Source organism: Phyllostomus hastatus, unplaced genomic scaffold (genome assembly GCF_019186645.2).
Source record: "Phyllostomus hastatus isolate PE091 unplaced genomic scaffold, TTU_PhHast_1.1 phas_scaffold_760, whole genome shotgun sequence".
NCBI classification, from domain to species: domain Eukaryota; kingdom Metazoa; phylum Chordata; class Mammalia; order Chiroptera; family Phyllostomidae; genus Phyllostomus; species Phyllostomus hastatus.
This window is the reverse complement of record NW_025334040.1, coordinates 1,023,665-1,041,976: the sequence shown is the minus strand read 5'-3', so window position 1 is coordinate 1,041,976 and position 18,312 is coordinate 1,023,665. Positions and strand designations below refer to the sequence as shown.

At 50.5% G+C, this 18,312-nt stretch overlaps 1 pseudogene and 3 gene segments (V, D, J or C); all 4 read left to right on the top strand.

Annotated features, from left to right (window-relative positions):
- Window positions 1–2,595: 2,595 nt before the first annotated feature.
- LOC123810885 lies at window positions 2,596–3,192 on the top strand. The segment is given in 2 exon segments: window positions 2,596–2,714; window positions 2,822–3,192. Coding segments are annotated over 2 exon segments (429 nt in total).
- Window positions 3,193–6,730: 3,538 nt separating this feature from the next.
- Window positions 6,731–9,778, top strand: LOC123810884. The segment is given in 3 exon segments: window positions 6,731–6,776; window positions 6,896–7,210; window positions 9,717–9,778. Coding segments are annotated over 3 exon segments (423 nt in total).
- Window positions 9,779–10,536: 758 nt separating this feature from the next.
- On the top strand, window positions 10,537–11,004 carry LOC123810883 (annotated as a pseudogene).
- A 4,928-nt stretch (window positions 11,005–15,932) lies between these two features.
- On the top strand, window positions 15,933–16,595 carry LOC123810882. The segment is given in 2 exon segments: window positions 15,933–16,052; window positions 16,165–16,595. Coding segments are annotated over 2 exon segments (489 nt in total).
- The last annotated feature ends 1,717 nt before the right edge of the window (window positions 16,596–18,312 follow it).

Genomic DNA, 18,312 nt, shown 5'->3' with positions numbered 1-18,312 from the left:
CAGATTGGTGGTTTCCACAGGTGGGAGGTGAAGGGGGTGGCCCACGTGGGTAAAGAGGGTGAAAGGATCCAACTCCCAGTTGTGAAATGAATGGTCTGGGGGACGTCGTGGACAGCACGGGGGCTAGGGCGCAGATGCAGTGGCCGTGTGTGTGTGAACGCAGCTACACGAGTGGACCCCAAACATTCTCAGCACAAAAAATAATACAAATTGTTACCAGGCGTAGTGATAGAAGTCAACTAGACTTATTTGGTGATTATTTTGCAATATTTATCAACACAGAATGACAATCTTGTACACCTGAAATGGACATAATGTTGTGCACCAATTATACCGCAATAAAAAGACACAACAACTAAATGTAATTATAAAAATAAAGTCAAATTTCTGTCCACAGCATCACCTGCATGTGAAAGTGTATAGTATCTTTATTAATAATCTCCCCAATCTGAAAGCGACTGAACATCTGTGCATGGATATGTAGTGAGCTGTCTACAGACTCACCCCTGGCTGCTCGCAGTGATGGCACCCCTCAAAGTGGCTTTCCTTTAAAAGGGGATGTTTTTCCGAGTATGAATCTAATGATGTCACACTTGGAAGAGGCCGACTGTAGAGAGAGAAGGAACACCTGTGGTCCACATGGTTTTAGAAGGAGAGGAGGCACTATGTGAACACAAAGTATTTCTTGAGGAGTGATAAAATTATTCTCCGTGACAATATGATGGCACTTGAAGGCTCTACAATCTATCAAATGCATTCAAACCTGTGAAGCACCATGACAGACCTGAACATGTGCACATGACCTGCAGTTTAGGAGGTGGAGGGTCCCGTGGTAGAGTGTGGAAGGTGACAGGGACCCATCAGTCTGCACTGCGAAGGTATGAGCCCCGCCCTGGGGAGATGGGGAGGAAAGTTACTGACCGAAGTTCGTGTGACAGTGAGGGACACCAATCAGACTAACAACAAAGGAAACTGCACATAAAACTGTGCTCCAGGTGATAAAGTGGATTCCTAGGGGGGAACAGGTAACAGTTCAGGTGTGGCTGTGCTGTGCACTGTGGTTACATGGTCACATGAGTGGGTGGGCACGGGTGGGAGCCAGACTGCTCACTCTAGTAATGGAAATTGACACTTATCACCAGGGGAGAAGCCTGACCAATTTAAGTCGTGACACGTCAGAGCTGCAGATAGCTGAGGGAACTCCTGTTCAGGGTCATGGAGGCAGGAGATTGCACATGGGAGTGTTTATAAACGTGCGTGTTCCTGCCTCACTGTGCTCCTCTGTGTTTCATTGTTCTGTCCTTTCACAGAGTTGAAAGAGATGGCTCGCCATGGTGATGAGTCTGCCCTTTGCCAGAGATTGGCTCCTATACCATTCTCAGCAAATGTGCACACGCAGTTTTAACCATCCCTGTAAAACAGTTTGAGTGTTAAAGTCATTTTCTTCTGGAACCTAGTGCACATTCTTGGTCTTTGATCACATGGAAAAGGAGCAGACAAGGTCAGGTTGGGAGGCCCCTGAGGACGGATGGCGGTGACCTGGGCACAGAGTCACACAGGGAACCACGCTCTCAGTGAGGGGCTCACTCGTTCCAGGTGGAGATCCTGGCAGACAGTGAGGGGTCCACAGCACCGCCCACTGGGCATCCACAGGGGCTTCCTTTCTCCACCTCCTGATCCCTGGACAGAAGGGCCCCCATCTTCTCAGGCTCTAGGGGATCCACAGGGAAGAGAGCTCTCTGATCACAAAGGAGGGGTCAATATAAGAAAAAACGTGTGTCTAACACAAAAGAGGTCATGAATTATGGGGGCTGTCATGCTCGGGACTTGTTCTTGATCTCAGAGAAGTTTGTATAAGATGCAGGACCACAGTCCTGACCACAGAACACCAAGGAGGACACGGACAGACTCACCCCGGGGTGTCTGTGTAGAGCAAAATGTCTGCCCTGAGATAATGACGAAGCTGCCTGAGGGCGGGGCTGGCCTGGCTCTAAGGCAGGACAGGGGCAGAGGAGTGGGGCAGTAGAAGCTTTCTCTGCTCACCCTATGGCAGGGGACATGCCTGCCTGGTGCTGGTCATTGTTCTGGGCTTGACACTAGCTCAAGGGTTTATGTTAGAGACACCATGTCATTCGTGAGCACGGACAGCCCAGGGAGGGGAGGAAAGGCTCATTCTGAGGTCTCCGAGGACAGCACTAAATGCTAATGTGCCCTGGGGTGATGGGGAATTCACAAGAGGGGACACTTGGTTTGGTCCTAAGGCAGTTTTCAGTGGACAGAAAGTAGAAGTCAGAGGTTGCCTCTTCTGGGGTCTGGTCACCACACACAATGGTGAGTCTGGGCCTGGACACTAGAGGGCGCTCGGGGGTTGTTCCTGAGGGAACTGGGGTGATTTGAGCTGGGACCAGCCAGTTGAGGCTTAGAGATATGACTTCCCCAATGCACAGGTCTCACAAAGCCCCACCTCTGCAGACACCCACGGAGTCCTCAGGCAGAGGTAGGTGGTTTGGACTCATGGAGGAATGAAATAGTTGAAGAGGCGGGGTGGGGGAATCATTTGCATAAATGGGTCCTCCTCTCTCAGAGTACAAAGGGAAGGGAGAGGTTTTGGGAAACCCTGCTTCAGCTGTGGGGCCACAGAAGGCAGGACTCAGGGATGGTCTCCACCATGGCCTGGTCCCCTCTCTTACTCAGCCTCCTGGCTCACTGCACAGGTGACTGCATATGGGGGCAGGGGATGGGCCCTGGGCAAACTCATGCTGTACTTTCTTGTTTGTGTCCAGACCCGGAATCACCATCTCTGTGTGTCTTTGTGTCGCAGGATCCTGGGCCCAGTCTGTGCTGACTCAGCGACCCTTTGTGTCTGGGAACCCAGGACAGAGGGTCACCATCTCCTGCACGGGAAGCAGCTCCAACATCGGGGGTAACAGTGTGTACTGGTTCCAACAGCTCCCAGGAAAGGCCCCCAAAACCTTCATCTATGGTAATAGCAATCGATACCCAGGGGTCCCTGATCGATTCTCTGGCTCCAAGTCTGGCAACTCCGCCACCCTGACCATCACTGGGCTGCAGGCTGAGGACGAGGCCGACTACTACTGCTCAGCATGGGATGATAGTCTCAATGGTCCCACAGTGCTGCAGGCCTGTGGGGAAGTGAGACAAGAACCCCTGTGCCATCTGGGAGCTGGGTGAACCCTGCAGCTGCTGCTGCTCAGGTTCGGCCTGTGCCCTGTGCCTTCTGCTCATTCTCTCCTGCTGTCCAGGACCCAGGTTCACCCAGGAACCTTGTCTGGGAGGAAGGATTCTCCTCTTCCTTCTGTCTTTAATGTCACTCACAGAAGCACTTCCCCAGACTAAGGGTCCAAACAAAACTAACAGGCCAACTCCTTCCAGCTAGGGACAATTTATTTTCAGACAGGTTTGTATTTAGGTTTTTTTGTGAAGTTCAAACAAGTGAAACATTGTGTTGGGCCCCTGAACCTATCACGGGGCCTGAGCACCATGTGTGCTGTGCGTGAAGGATGAGTCAGCCCTGTTGGCGTCTCGTTTATAATGTTCTTCAGTGTAATCACTGCTGACTGCTTTTAGCACAAAATATAGTTTTAAAAAAGTATAAAATTAGAACAATTTGGTGGTGTCCAGACATAGGGGAGGAAGGGGTTGGTCCACGTGGACAAAGGGAGTCAAAGGGTGCAAAGTTCCAGGTTTGAATTAAATGTTTCTGGGGACGTCGTGGACAGCACGGGGACTAAGGCGAAGATGCTGTGATCGTGGGTGTGTGACCGCAGCTAAAGGAGCAGACCCCAAACATTCTCAACAAAAGAAATGTTACAAATTGTATCTATGTATAGTGACAGATGTCAACTAGACTCACTCTCACGGTTTATTTTTTGGAATAATATATCCATATAGAACAATAATGTTGTACCCTTAAAATTAAGATAGCATTGTATGTCATTTATACCTCAATTAAAAATAAAATACAGAAAATGAATGATAAAAATGAATTCAAGTCTCTGTCCACAGAAAATCCTGCATGCGAGTGTTCACAGCTGCTCTATCAACAGTCTCCCCCACCCAACAGCAGGCGAACGGCCGCGGGCGGGTGTGTGTTCAGCTCTCTCTGGATCCACCCCAAGCTGGAAGCAGCGGTGAGGTCCTCCAACAAGTGGCCTCTTTTTAAAAGGCGATGTGATTCAGAATATGCTTCTAATGATGTCACATTTTGGAAGAGACAAAACTCTAGGGAGAGTATGAACAACTATTGTAAATTCTTCTGTGTGAAAACAAAGAAGGAGCAACTGAATTATTTGATATGACAATGTAATGACACCTAAATGGCACTACAACCTTGTGAAATGCACTCAGACATCTACAGCACAGTGACCGAACCTTAATGTGTGCACATGACATGCAGTTTCGCAGTTTTGGAGGTTGAGGGTCCCGTGGTGGAATGTGGAAGATGACAAGAGCCCATCAGTTCGCACTGTGAAGGCACGAGCCACTTCCCTGGGGTGGGGGGAGGAAATATATTGACCAAGGTCCCTGTGACAGTGATGGCACCTGTCACACCCACAGCAAAAGAAATTGCCTGTAAAGCTATGCTCCAGGTGACAAAGTGGATTCCCAGGGGGATACAGGTAGCATTGTAGGTGTGGCTTTGCTGTGCACTCTCGTTACATAATCACGTGAGTGGGTGGGTGCGGGTGAGAGCCAGTCTGCTCATTCCAGTAATCATCAGGGGGAGGAGGTGTGATGCTCCCGGCAGTGACCTGTTAGAGTTGCCGATACAGGAATGAACTCAGGTTTGGTTCATGGGCACGTATGATTGCACCGGAAATACTTACCAATGTGCCTGTCCCTGTACTAGTTTACTGAAAATATTTTATTGTCCTGTCCACTGAGTGGAGTGCATTTGATGGTGCCCAGTGTGATGCATCTGCCTTTTCCCAGATATTGGCTTCTATAACACTCTAAAAAATGATGGCTTCTTAGGAGAAATGACTTTAGAGAGAGAGGCAGGAAGGGGGTGGGAGAGAGACAGGGAGAGAGAGAAGGAGAGAGACAGTGAGAGAGAAGCACACACAGATGTGGATGTTGTTCCACTTGTTTCACATCCATTGGTTGCTTCTTGTATGTGCCCTGACCACAGGTGGAACCTGCAACCTTGACTTATCGAGACATGTTCTAACTCACTGAGCTACCTGGGCAGGGTATGGTTTATGCTATAATTGCAAATTTGTACCTTTGAACTTCTTTCATTTTTGTCCCACCCACCTCAGCCTCTGGCGACCACCAATGTTTTTTCTGTATCTTTTGTTTATTAGTTTTTCTTTTGTTGATGAGATTACATGTGTAAGTGAGATCATGGTATCTGTCTTGATGTTTGACTTATTTACGTGGCATAATGTCTCCAAGTTTTGTTCATATTGCGTCAGATGACAAGATTCCATTTCTCTCAAAGGCTCATTTGTACACTGATTTAACATTAGATATTATGTATGACATGATCTTTAGTTATTCACCCATCAATGGATACTCAGGTGATTTCCATGTGTTGGCTGTTGTATACCAATGCTGTCTTGGACCTGGGGTTACACATGTGTTTTAGAGATGTTTTAGTTTTCTTCTGATAAATACCCACAAGTGGAATTCTGGATCATAAAGTCGTTCTGGTTTTGGAATGAAGCCCAAGGAACCATGTGCAACCTGCTGAGCTGCAGAGACCAGCAGGGCTCTTGGGGCTTCAGGCCATGGTGAGGAGTGTGCACTGTGACCAGCAGGGGGAGCTGTGGGACTGTCCTGTGGCCCCTACACAGCAGGTCACCTTGGACCCTTTACTCAATGGAGCCTGGGGCTGGGGAAGGGGCTGGAACTCACTGATTGTTACTCTGGTGAGGGGTCCTCTGTGGCCTGGCAGATCCTCTGAGCAAAGACCTTTGTGCTCCCTCAGCAGGTGCTTCCTCCCCAGGGTTTTTCTTTCTTTACTTATGTTTTTTGCATTACCATGCAGTCCCCCTTAACCACCCCTCCCGCCAAAATCACCCTACTCTTGTCCATGTCTATGAGTCCTGTTTCCTTTTTGCTCAGTCTCTCCACCCTCTGACCCTCCCCCGTTAGCTGTCACCCTGGTTTCTATCTCAGAGTCCGTCTCTGTTTTCCTTGTGAGTTCAGGGTGTTCATTGGATTCCACATATGAGTGAAATCATGTGGTATTTGTTTTTTCTGACTCACTTGTTTCACACAGCATAATATTCTCCAGGTCCATCCATACCCATCCATACAGGGTAAATTTTTCTTTATTTTTACTGCCGAGTAGTATTCCATTGTGTAAATGTCCCATAGCTGTTTTATTCATTCATCTACTGATGGACATTTAGGCTGCTTCCATATCTTGGTGAGTGTAAGTAATGGGGCAATGAACATGGGGTGCTTATGTTCTTTGAAATTAGTGATTGAGGTTCATTCAGATATATACTCTGTAAGGCCATGCTACCCTGCATGCACCTGATCTTGTCTGATCCCTGTGATTTTTCAAGGGGTGAAGACAACCTCCATCCCTGTCTGTCTGGGGTGTGAGCTGAGCTCCAGCACCAGGGTTCAGGGAGGGGCTGGGCAGCCCCTGGATGGACACACATTTACATGAACGGCCCCTCCCCTGGCAGAGGGTGGGGAGAAAAGGAGGCCTGGGCAGCCCAGCCCCACTGTGGGCTCAGGGGTTGTGTTCACCATGGCCTGGACCCCTCTCCTCCTCATGTTCCTCTCTCACTGCTCAAGTAAGGACAGGCCTCGGGGACCAGGGCTCAGTTCCCAAGTTTATTCCCTTCCTGCTCCATCTCCTGAGAAGGTTCCAGTGGTTGTGCCCCATCACTGACAAGTGTCTGTGTTTCTGCAGGTCCCTTCTCCCAGCCTGTGCTGACTCAGCCGCCCTCCTTCTCTGCATCTCCTGGAGCCACAGCCAGACTCACCTGCACCCTGAGCAGTGGCTTCAGTGTTGGCAGCTATGCTATATTGTGGTACCAGCAGAAGCCAGGGAGCCCTCCCCAGTATCTCCTGTACTACCACACAGACTCAAACAAGCACCAGGGCTCCGGGGTCCCCAGCCGCTTCTCTGGATCCAAAGACGCCTCGGCCAATGCAGGGCTCCTGACCATCTCTGGGCTGCAGCCTGAGGACGAGGCCGCCTATTACTGTATTATCAGGTACTGTGGTGCTCCTCATAGTGACACACACAGAGGGGGAAGTGGGACAAAACCTCAGCCTAGCAGACTTTTGGTTCACAGCAAATGTACATTTAAAAACAACTCCTCTATTTGCAAACTTTACCTGGAAGCATCTCCTGGTTTACAGTGGGTCTAGTCTGTACTTTTTAGTCCATGTTTCTGAAGTCTCAGGAAAACAGAACCAACACAGAATAAAGTATTCATGATGTCACTGAAGTGTTACCTGTTTCCCAATTGTAGTATAACCAGAGCATTTGACACTGCTGTTTCTCTGCTGAAAGAAGGAGAGAGCTCTTTTTCTTCCCCAGAGCCCAGGGACTCTCTCAGTGGGTTACTGTCCACCACAGCAGGGACTCTGCTGTCCTGGAGGGCAGAGCACTGACCTTGTTCTTCCTCCCAGGCTCCTGAGTGCAAGGCTGGCTGAAAAGCATTGCGTAGCACTGACGAGGTGCTAGGAGGTGAGATCCTTGGCACAGACTCAGGCCCAGGAGGAATTCCATGCACAGAGCTGGCCTGGAGCCTTTTCTGAGTCCCTAAGCCTTCAGCTAAATCAGCTAAAGAGGGTTATCCAAGGGGCCACTAGTGGCTTGTGGCCCAGAGATATCTGTTTGGGTCACAATAGGGTGAGAATGCTCCGCTAGTGCTGGGGAAATGCTGAGCCTGCTCCAGGCACGTGGGTGAAGTGGGTCCATGGATGAGATGCTCTCATAGCTGCTACCACTCAGGGCCATGGGGACCCCTGTGAGTCGAGTTTCCTGAGCCCACAGTCACTGACTGTGTCCCCTGTCCTCTCATAACCCACTGGAGTGTGTCAACAGTCCAGGGTAGGGGCTGGGCTGTGGGCAGCAGGAGAGGGTGCTCCCCCTTTTCCTGTGTCACACCCACCACCCCATGGACCTCTTGTTGAGTCCAGATCCGATGTGACCTTCTCTTGAATATATGTCAGCAAACACATTGAGTGTTGCCATGGTAATGGTCCCAAAATCTCAAGTCAGATCACCTACTCTACTTTGGGACCTGGGACAAAGGTCCCTGATAGCCATCCCTCTTCACCACCTCCTACTTGTTGCTCACAGTCTCTTTGACCACCTGTGAAGACCAGCCTGCTGAGGAGGCTGATTAGGACAGTCACAGGCCTTCATAACCCCCGGCCACAAAGACCTCCCATGCCACATGGACGTGAAGCGAACATCTACCCTCCCCTCTCTGGTGACCCATCACTGTCCTGTCCCCACCTGTGACCAACACTGGTTCAGGTTTTGGCTTCTTTTATCACTTGTGCTGTCAACCCATGGACCTCACGGTCTCACCCCTGTCTGTCTTTCTGGTTCAACATAAATGTCCCATGTGCTATGTGGTTTCCTAATGCAAACAGAATCACCGTGGACCCGGTTTCGGAATTCTGGTGGCATGACAACAGAAACAGGGTTCCCACACCTGTGACCTGACTTTCCTGGGGCCTTGGCTCCCAGGCAGGGACCCAGAGACCTCGGAGTGTTAGGAAACACTATGTCGTCTGTCCTGGCCACACCCAAGAAACGATTCGCACGTTATTGCAAATTAGATTTGAACAGCTTTGCCTTTTTATATTTCAGAATACATCACCTTAATCAAAATCCCTGGACTAATTGATCTATAAGTAATGTGCAGTTTATTTTGAATCTGCACTAATCTTGATACTGGCTGTAGAATCACAAGCGAGTGACGACGTGCCCTGTGTTTCTGCTGTGATGTCTGACAGAATGACAGATGAGTTCTGTTTCCTTTCGTGTTTGCGGTGACAGCTCTGTAAGTTCTTTATCGTCATTTCCAACCTCAAAAACACAAATCTGGCCTCAGGTGGACTTTTAAAAAAAATTTTAGTAAACAGTGTAAGTGGGAAATAATAATGTACACACACTTTGAAAAACAGGAGAAAGAAACATTCCCCAACATCCTTTGCGAAACAGCGTTTTTCTGATTACTCCAACCAGACAAAAATGCTCACCCATGATTCCAGCCACTCAGGGGTGAGCTGAACTTGAACTTCATCACTCAGTAGAGAGACTGAATGAAGTGGCACAAGGCAGAGCTAGTCTGCTCCCCTTCGCCCCCTAATGGTGAGTGTGGGGACCATGGAGAGCACAGCGTTGACCCCCACCTGCATTAACAGCACTGAATAAGGGGTACAGGGAGAGGTGAGGGGGGAGGAGTTAGCACTGCAGGTGTCCCCTCCCCTCACTGGTGTCAGTGGACCAACAAGTCTAGTGCGGAGTGAGTGCCCACCCCCACTGAGCACAGAAACTGCCCTCAGCCCTGTGCTTCTCTCCCTGAGGTCAGCAGGGACCAGCAGTGGGTTTGTCTCTCACTCCAATTGAAGGGAACAAATAGGTGACAGTCACTGCCTCACTGTCCTCAGGAAGGAGTCAGAGCACAGAGCAGTGGAATCAGGGCTCCACCCCTGCTGGGGCCAGTGGGCGCTGAACACCCACCCCCTGACCTTCTGTGCTGCAGCTCCGCAGGAGGGTGGCCTGAGGGAAGACAGAGGAGATGGGACTCAGGGGCTCCTCCTGTGACCCCCCAAAGTCCTGGATCCAGTAAAACCCCACCTGATTTTTCAAGAAGCAGGAGGTAAAAACTTGAAGGAGAAAAGAGAGTGACCTGACACAGACACTGAGAGGACTGTGATGAGGAGACACAGTGACAGATGTCAGTCTGGCAGTGACCCTGAAATCCATCTGAAGGGCAACCGTGAACGTTCTTGGTACAAATGGAAAAGGAGAAAACTCAGAATGTAAATAGAAGTCACGAGAACAAATCAAGTGGGAATTATAGAACTGAAAACACAAAATGTAAAATTAAAAGAGAAAACTGTGCAAGAAATCAGGAATAGGTGAACTACTTTCATTTATTTCTTTGTTTATCTATCCATTCAAAAAGGGCACCATCTTTCTGCAGTTCCCACCACCCTGAATGTTCCACAGAGGACGTCACCAGGGGTCACTGTGGGTCTTCTCAGAGGTGCATGGCTGAAACCCACTCAGATGGGTCCATTAGAAAGGGTCCTTTGCCCACTTGCGTGGCCTGAATTGGACCTGACTGACAGCAGGAGATTCCTCTCAACGCACAGACTGACAGCTCACACAACCACTGTGTTCTGCTCACAGGAAAGCTAAAAACTCTCCTGAGGACTCAGAATTTGATGGTGTTGTGTGATCATATTTGCATAATGCCCCACCAAACACACCCCTCACCCAGGGAGCTGAGGAGGACATAAAGTGACACCCAGAGAGCAGTGCCAGCCTCAGGTTAAGGGATTTGGAAAGTGTCCACCATGGCCTGGGCTCCTGTCCTCCTGCTCCCCCTCCTCACCTTCTGCCCAGGTCTGTGGATACTTTAGAGACTGGCCTTTGAAGGGCGTTCCCTCTGCCTTTATTCTTCATTCCTGACATGTGTCTGTTTTCCTTTCAGGGTCCAGGTCTCAGGCTGTGGTGACTCAGGAGCCCTCCCTGACTGTGTCCCCAGGAGGGACAGTCACTCTCACCTGTGCCTCCAGCACTGGAGCTGTCACCAGCAGTAACTATCCATACTGGATCCAGCAGAAGTCTGGCCAAGTCCCCACGACACTGATTTATGATACAAGCAATAAACTCTCCTGGACCCCTGCCCGGTTCTCAGGCTCCCTCCTCGGGGCAAAGCTGCCCTGACCCTGTCGGGGGCCCAGCCCGAGGACGAGGCCGAGTACTACTGTGTTCTGTGGCACAGTGACCATCACCACAGTGACACATGCGGGGGGAAGTGAGACAAAAACCCAGGGCTCAGTGCACCCTCTGCTTCTGCCATCCCCCGTCTACTGCTCATAGAGGCTGGTTTCGCAGGTGGGGACTCAGGAGGGTTGTTCTCTACAGCCCCAGGGGGTGCAATCGGATCGACATTTCTAAGCCATGACAGGATTTAACCCACCATTTTGTGAAGACAAAGTTCTCTTTAAAATAGGAGCCAATGTCACCCACAATTTCACAGGGAATGGGCAGGACAGCAAAGGAAAGCTCATTCCCACGAGGACACACACACACACACAGACAGTCAGGTCTGAGGTGGCTTGTCCGGCTTTTAACAACCAAGACTACTTCACAATCTGGTGTAAAGAAGCAGAGGAGGCAGAGCCGCTGGGAAATGGAGCTGGAGCCCCCATCCCAGAGGAGGCTCCTTGTTCGTCTTCCTTCTCCAGCCTCTGTGGTGCTTGAAGGCAGGAATGCCCAAACTTTGTTCTGGGTCAAAGCAACTGCCTGCTCCAGACAACTGTTTGCAAAGCTGAAGGGAGAGCAGACAGCCTGAGTACAGGGCTCACCATTCAAGACGTTCCTTAGAACTGGACCCACGGTGTGCAGCTAAAGAATAAATTTGCTTATTTTCACTGCAGAAATTTATTTGTTAGGTCATTATTTCCAATAGAAATAGTTCTCTTCTATCCATGACATTAATTCCTCCCATATCTCATGAAAACCACTGCCTTCACAGCATAATTGGACACAATGCGGCTTTCTGCATGAAACTATGCCCCAGGCTTGCAATAATTTCTTATCCCAAATACATGCTTGTAGCCTTTCACACTGGCTTTTAGTTTTCAGGTTAACATCAGTGATATTATACAGCTATGATTTATGAAGAGGAATGTTAGAGTGAAACATAGTAGCAACAATAAAAATATAGCCCACATCTTGAGAAGGACAAGGGATTGGAGCACATGGGCATATGGAACTGATTTCTGCTACCCCCGGCAAGATAAAGATCTGGACCAGGTGCTCCGTGAAGGGGCGGGGCATCCAGAAAGGGAGGTGGAAGAAGAGGACAGTGAGCATCCTTACAGCCAGAGTCCAGCTCCAGCAGCTGCGCCTGTGGTTCTTCCCAAGCAGGGCAACTTGCAATCCCACCTCCCTCAGGAAAACAGGCTAAATGGTTTACCTGAGGACGTGTTACTGGCACTTACGGCAGAAGTTAGAGGGTCCAAACAGAGCCAGCGACGACACCGCGGATGCACAGCTGCCCTGCCACAAATTCTTTCAGAACTGCTCCTGCCTTGCCCAGTGGCCAAGAGTTATCCCCTAGTAGGTCTGAGCTGACACTGTTTCTGGATGTGCAGTAGGGTGAAGGGTTGCTAGTGTCTCCCGTAACGGCAGTGCTAGGAATTGGGAGGGGGCGTTGGACCAGTATTTAACCCCAAAGGGTCCAGATGTCAGTTTCAGTTTAGCCCCCAGGGTCCACGTGTGCTCGTTCACAGGCTGCAGACGGGAGACGGGAGGGAGGAGACGGGCCCCAGTGCTGACCGGCACCAAAACCTTGAATGAGATACCAAAGATTTTCCCTTAATTATTGTAGAGGGTGTGTATGAGAGATTTACCATGAGAGAGGGGCCTCACCACATGTGTACATGTGAAGTATAACTGGGAATTGTGCAAAGAACACAATAAAGTGAGGACAAACTCTAGTAGCAGTCAGGGGAACCTGCGTGGCCCGGAGAGTATAGATGGGAACTTGCCTGTGGCCACTGGGAGTGGGACAGGGAGATGTGGGGACTGTGGACATACTGTGTGCAGAGAATTGAGAGCAACAGCATCATTGAATTTGAGAGGCATGTGTGTCTCACAGTCAGGAATGAGGCACAGGCGGGGCCTCCATTATGGAGTGAGGGACTGTGCTGTGACCATACACAGTGCATCAGAATCACAGTGTCGGGGAGTCCTGTCACAGATATGGGGATGCAGTCAGTGACCTGCTGAGCTGCAGGGACCAGCTGGGCTCCAAGGCCTTCAGGGAACTTGGAGATGTGTGTCCTGCCAACACCAGGGGGCGCTGTGGGACTTTGCTGTGGTCCCTGCACAGCTGCTCAGGGAGGAGTTTCAGGTCCCCTGAGCCTGGCCCAGGATGTGCTGATGATTCCTTGAGGTCTGACATCTGCACACAGCAGAGTGTTCTCTTTGTCCTGAGAAATCTCTGGAGAAACAATTCCTGGATTCGTTGAGGAACTTCCAGTTTCCCAGAAACAGGAGGGAGCCCTGTCCCTTTAAGGTCCTGGCTGTCAGGCTCAGAACCTTTACCAGCACCAGTTCAATAAGAAAAATCTTAATTATTTAAAGGTTTTAAAAAACATCAGTTTGTTGCCATCTAGAGCCTATGAGGCAACCCTCAGTTCCATCAAGTATGAAAAACACAAGGACATTTCCAGAAAGCTCTGGTTTTTCTTCCAGGTCAACATTGGAGGCATTTTCACACAAGTTGATTATGATTCAGTGTAGAATGAGGCCATTACATTGAAAAGGAGAAATAATATACACAAAAAAGATTCTTGTAGTAAAGGTGTAGTTCTCAATCTTTAGAATGCACATAATTTTAAGATTAGACTGAAAAAGATTAAAGGGGAAAGCATCTCAAATATAAAATATAGACAAAGGAGGAAAGAATAAAGTATCAGAATAGCACTGAAGGGACATGACAGGCCGGAGAGGAGAGCAGGGGGACACTTTCTCTCTGACGGCGTTGAGCACGGAGACCGAGAGGGACACAGCCCGCCAGTACCTGGGCAGTGGGGGTGGGAATCAAACAGCAGTGTCTCCAAAGCACACCAAGAAGACAATGTCATGGAATAAGTGTAGATCCCATAGACTTTCTGTCAGTGTGAACCAGCAGAGTGCAGTGAAGATTTTGAGCCTCAAACTTGGATTAAGATATTTCTATATGTGAAGTGGCATCGCACAAGCAGAAGAAGCAAGAGGACATGTCAAGAAAACCTGAAGTATCTGGCGACATAAACATGGTGAATGCCTCATGCATGTAGTTGCCTGGAAGTGATCGGTTATCTAGAGACAATAATGTCTTAATCCCAACCCCATGGAGAAACCCACTCATTCCCTGTTCCTGGTAGTGACATCCCAGAGGTCCCAGGGCCAAATCTGGTTGCCCTCCAGGGGTGCGGGGTGTAGTCCAGGGGCTGGTGGGCCCTGGATCACAGACCAGCAGGGGGCACTGTGGGGCTGGTCCTGCTAAGGCAAGGTTAGGAAAAGGCCAAGGTAAATGGATCAAACTGAGCCTGACTAAAGCAATTAATATCCAGTACTCATTGAAATATACATGGGACCAGTGTTAATTACTTATTCAATGTATAACATAATGAAGATACCAGGTTGTTGGGAACCACCCTGCCTGATTTCAGAAGCAGTAATCCCGAGTAGCTAAGGCTGATTAAGGGACCTTGGGACCATAAGCTTATGTCCTATGAGTCTTTGTCTCTTTGGGACCATTAAGGAGACAAAGCTCATCTCCCTGGCAGGGGCACTGCCTCTGCCCCCATTTACTTCACCCTGCTTGGCCCCAGGCCTATCACTGGTTAGCCAATGATGGTCAGATTCCTCATAGGAGGGAAGACCTAAGACAGGCATGGTCAGGAAGGGGCCCTCAGGGAAGGACTTGGGGGCCTTTAAAAAAGGGGGTGATGGACCCTCACCCCTTGGCTTTGACATAGCCTGAGTCCTCATTCTGTCTGCAAGAAGTCTCTTAGTCTCTTGGCTTACTTCCCCTGCTCCACTTAAGCTGGAAACAATGCCTGAGGTGGGTGGCGCTCTGTGTTGGAAAGCCTGGGTTTTCTGGGGAGATCAGGCCTAAGAAGGAATGCATAAAATCCTATGAAACCTACTTTGCTAACAATCACAATTTAAATAAGGCTCCAAACATAGAAGGAGTTTCCCCAAACTTTTATGGCCCTTTAGCTATCTGACCCTGACTCAAAATAAGCCCTCATATTTCTTTGAATGTTATCTATTGTTGGATTATTATTGCCTGACAATGATTGATGAGCATTACGTAGAGGTCTTGTATTTTTGTGCAAATACACCCAATAAAAGCCCATTGAGGAACTGGCTCCCGCTCCTTCTCCTTCAGTGATCGGCCACCTTTCCTCCCCAAGAAGATCGTGTCTCGGCAGACTCAGGCAAACCTCCCCCACACCAGGTCATGGGTAAAGTTTGGCCAAAATTATATGCATAAAAATATACTAATGTCTGCTGAAAAAAAGGAAAGACATTGAAAGACTATTTTTTGGGCCTTGGAGAAAGAGTGATTAATTTCTAACAGGGGAGGAATCACAGTAAAAAATAAAACTGTCCGAAAATAGGGCTCATGACACTGTGGGACAGTCATTGCTCTGGGCCTGACCCCACTCCAGGGAAGATGACATGAGTGAAAGCAGCAGTGCGGTACTGACCACACAGATCAGCTGACGGACGTGTGAACCGACTCACCCTGAGGAGTCTGAGCAGGACATGAAAGTGTACTTGGGTGACTGGGAGGCCCCATAGGGGGCATCAGGACCGCCCCTAAGGGTGCAGGTGGAGGAACAGGGCTGTGGGGAGGCAGGGTCTGTCTGTGATGGGGCTCAGCAACATGTCACACAGTGGAGTGTCTAGGACTGGGCACCAGGGGGCGCTCAGGGACTGTTCCTGAAGGTCTGGGGTCATCAGAGCAGGGACCTGTGACTTGACACTGCCAGGTGCCCTCTGCTCAGGGCACACAGCTGTGACCTTGCCACGCCCTGGGGCTCACACAGGCTCACCCCTAACCACCCTGAAATCCCCAGGCACAGGTACCTGACAGAGGGCCCAGGGAGGGATCAGAAATCGGGGTGGGGGGTCTCATTTGCATGAGTGGGCCCTCCCTCTCTCAGAGTATGAAGAGGGGAAGAGAGAGGTGTGGGGGAAGCTCTGCTTCAGCTGTGGGGCCACAGAAGGCAGGACTCAGGGATGGACTCCACCATGGCCTGGTCCCCTCTCCTGCTCACCCTCCTGGCTCACTGCACAGGTGACTGGATAAGGGGACAGGGGAGGAGACCTTGGGAGGGCACTTCTGGGTCTTCTTCCTGCTCCTCTCTCTGGACCCAGAATCACCATCTCTGTGTGTCTCCCTCCTCCAGGGTCCTGGGCCCAGGCTGTGCTGACTCAGCCGCCCTCATTGTCGGGGAACCCAGGACAGACCGTCACCATCTCTTGCACTGGAAGCAGCTCCAACATTGGGGGTGGTTACTATGTGTTCTGGTACCAACAGTTCCCAGGAAAACCCCCTAAAACCGTCATCTATGATACTAGCAGCCGACCCTCGGGGATCCCCAACCGTTTCTCTGGGTCCAAGTCTGGCAGTGTCGGCACCCTGACCATCACCGGGCTTCAGGCTGAGGACGAGGCCGACTATTACTGCCATTCCTATGACAGCAGTAGCAGTGCTCCCACAGTGCTGCAGGGCTGTGGGGAAGTGAGACAAAAACCTGCTATCCCCTGCAGTGCAGTTCCCCGGTGCAGTCCCCACTCCTCTGAGAAGACAGCTGCTTTCTCGGTTTGCTTGGCTTGAACTCAGGTCTGAGACCCTCCACAGGGGACTGTGACAGGAACATGTGTCACATCTTTTGAACGCTGCCTCTGAGGCCTGTCTGTGGCAGCAACACATTCTGTGGTTTTCTCAATTGAGGGGAAGGTCCTGTGTGTCAGGGCGAGGCTTTGCTGGGAACAGAGTCCATGATGACAGGTCAGCAAGAACCAGGGACACGGAACCCGGCTGTGTTCCCTGTCCACATAGTGCACATCAGCAAGGCCCAGAGTGTGGGCTGTCACCAACGTGTCCCATCTCGACCTCCACCATGCCCATCACTCAGTATAGATCCACCCTGAATTTCCCACGATCCATTCCCAGGATCAGCTCTGGTCGCTCAGGGTCCCTGACCCCCACTGGCCTGAGAGCTGAGGACAAGGGTGCCTCTCACAGCCACCCTGTGACAGTGTCCTCTGTGCTCACACAGAGCTGCAGGCTTGTGGGACTTGAGACCAGTAGAAGCTTGTTCTCATCTACAGGGATGGGACGTCCCAGCCTGTCCCACTCAGGACACCTCTGGCTTCTGGTTTTGGTGCTTCCACCAAGGCAGTTTCTTCCAGGGCAGTCCCTGGGGAATGGATGTGTCTGCCCCAACTACTGTCCACACAGCACCTCACACAGCCCCTCCCTGGACAACGGGTCTCAGGCAAAACAGGAAGTCAGCTCCCCATCAGCTGGGGACACAGAGTGGCTCTGCTCTGAAGAGCAGGTGCTGGAATGGGGGCACCATCTCTGGTCACTTCAGACCCAAACTCTGACTGGGCGTCCTGCATCTCTGTCAGTGACCACTGACTTCTTTCCTGGATGTTCCAGAGCTGCCACCTTGTCATTGGCCCTCACTGTGAACCCCTGTCCCTGTAGCTCCCAGAGAGAGGCTTCTGTCCCAGCTGCACTGGCCCCATACTACTACTACTACAGGTTAATACTACCTGTGTGATGTTGAGTGACAACGTAGGTGAAATCACACCCACCTCTAGCCCTGGGGGGACCTGGGTGCAGCCAGAGCCTCAGCTTTGAGGACACAGACCTGGCATGAGGCTCTTCCTTCTCAGCAGTGAGGGAACCCTAAACCAGTTATATCTTCTTGAGATGTCTTAGTTTCCCAGTCTGTGATTGAGAGCTTTCCAGCATCTCCCTCCTATTGTGTCTTGAGGCGTGTGTGGCGCTATAAAAACCTGAGGTGCTTGTCACCTTGGGGGAGGATGCTCAGGACTCAAGCACAGGCTTGGCAGTGGGAGGGACACATGGAGGCTGGCAGAGCACAGAACTCAGTGCAAATAGACCGGGTCTGCTCTGGATCAAGGGGCACTCACAGATCCTCCTGCCTGCATCCCAGGCACCTGAGAAAGTTAAAGGGACCTGAAATTCCAACATCATCCCTTGAGCGGGCAACCTTCCAGGGCTCCAGTGTGGACAGACTCAGGGCCAAGTGCCTCCTGTGGCCTGTGTGCTGGGAGCCCCAGGATGGCTCCCAGTGTTCTCGCCTCCTGTTCTCCCACACTGTGTGATCCCCTCTGCTTTGAGGTTGGATGGACTTTCTGACTGTTTTCTAACCACAGAGTAGGACAAAGTGATAAGGGGCCATTCAGTGTGGTTATGAGAAGCCTGACTTGCACAGGTCCACTCTGTCCTGGGCTCATTCCCTGTCTCCCTCTGTCTCTCTCTCTCTCCTTCTACACGTCCACCTCTGCGTTCTCTG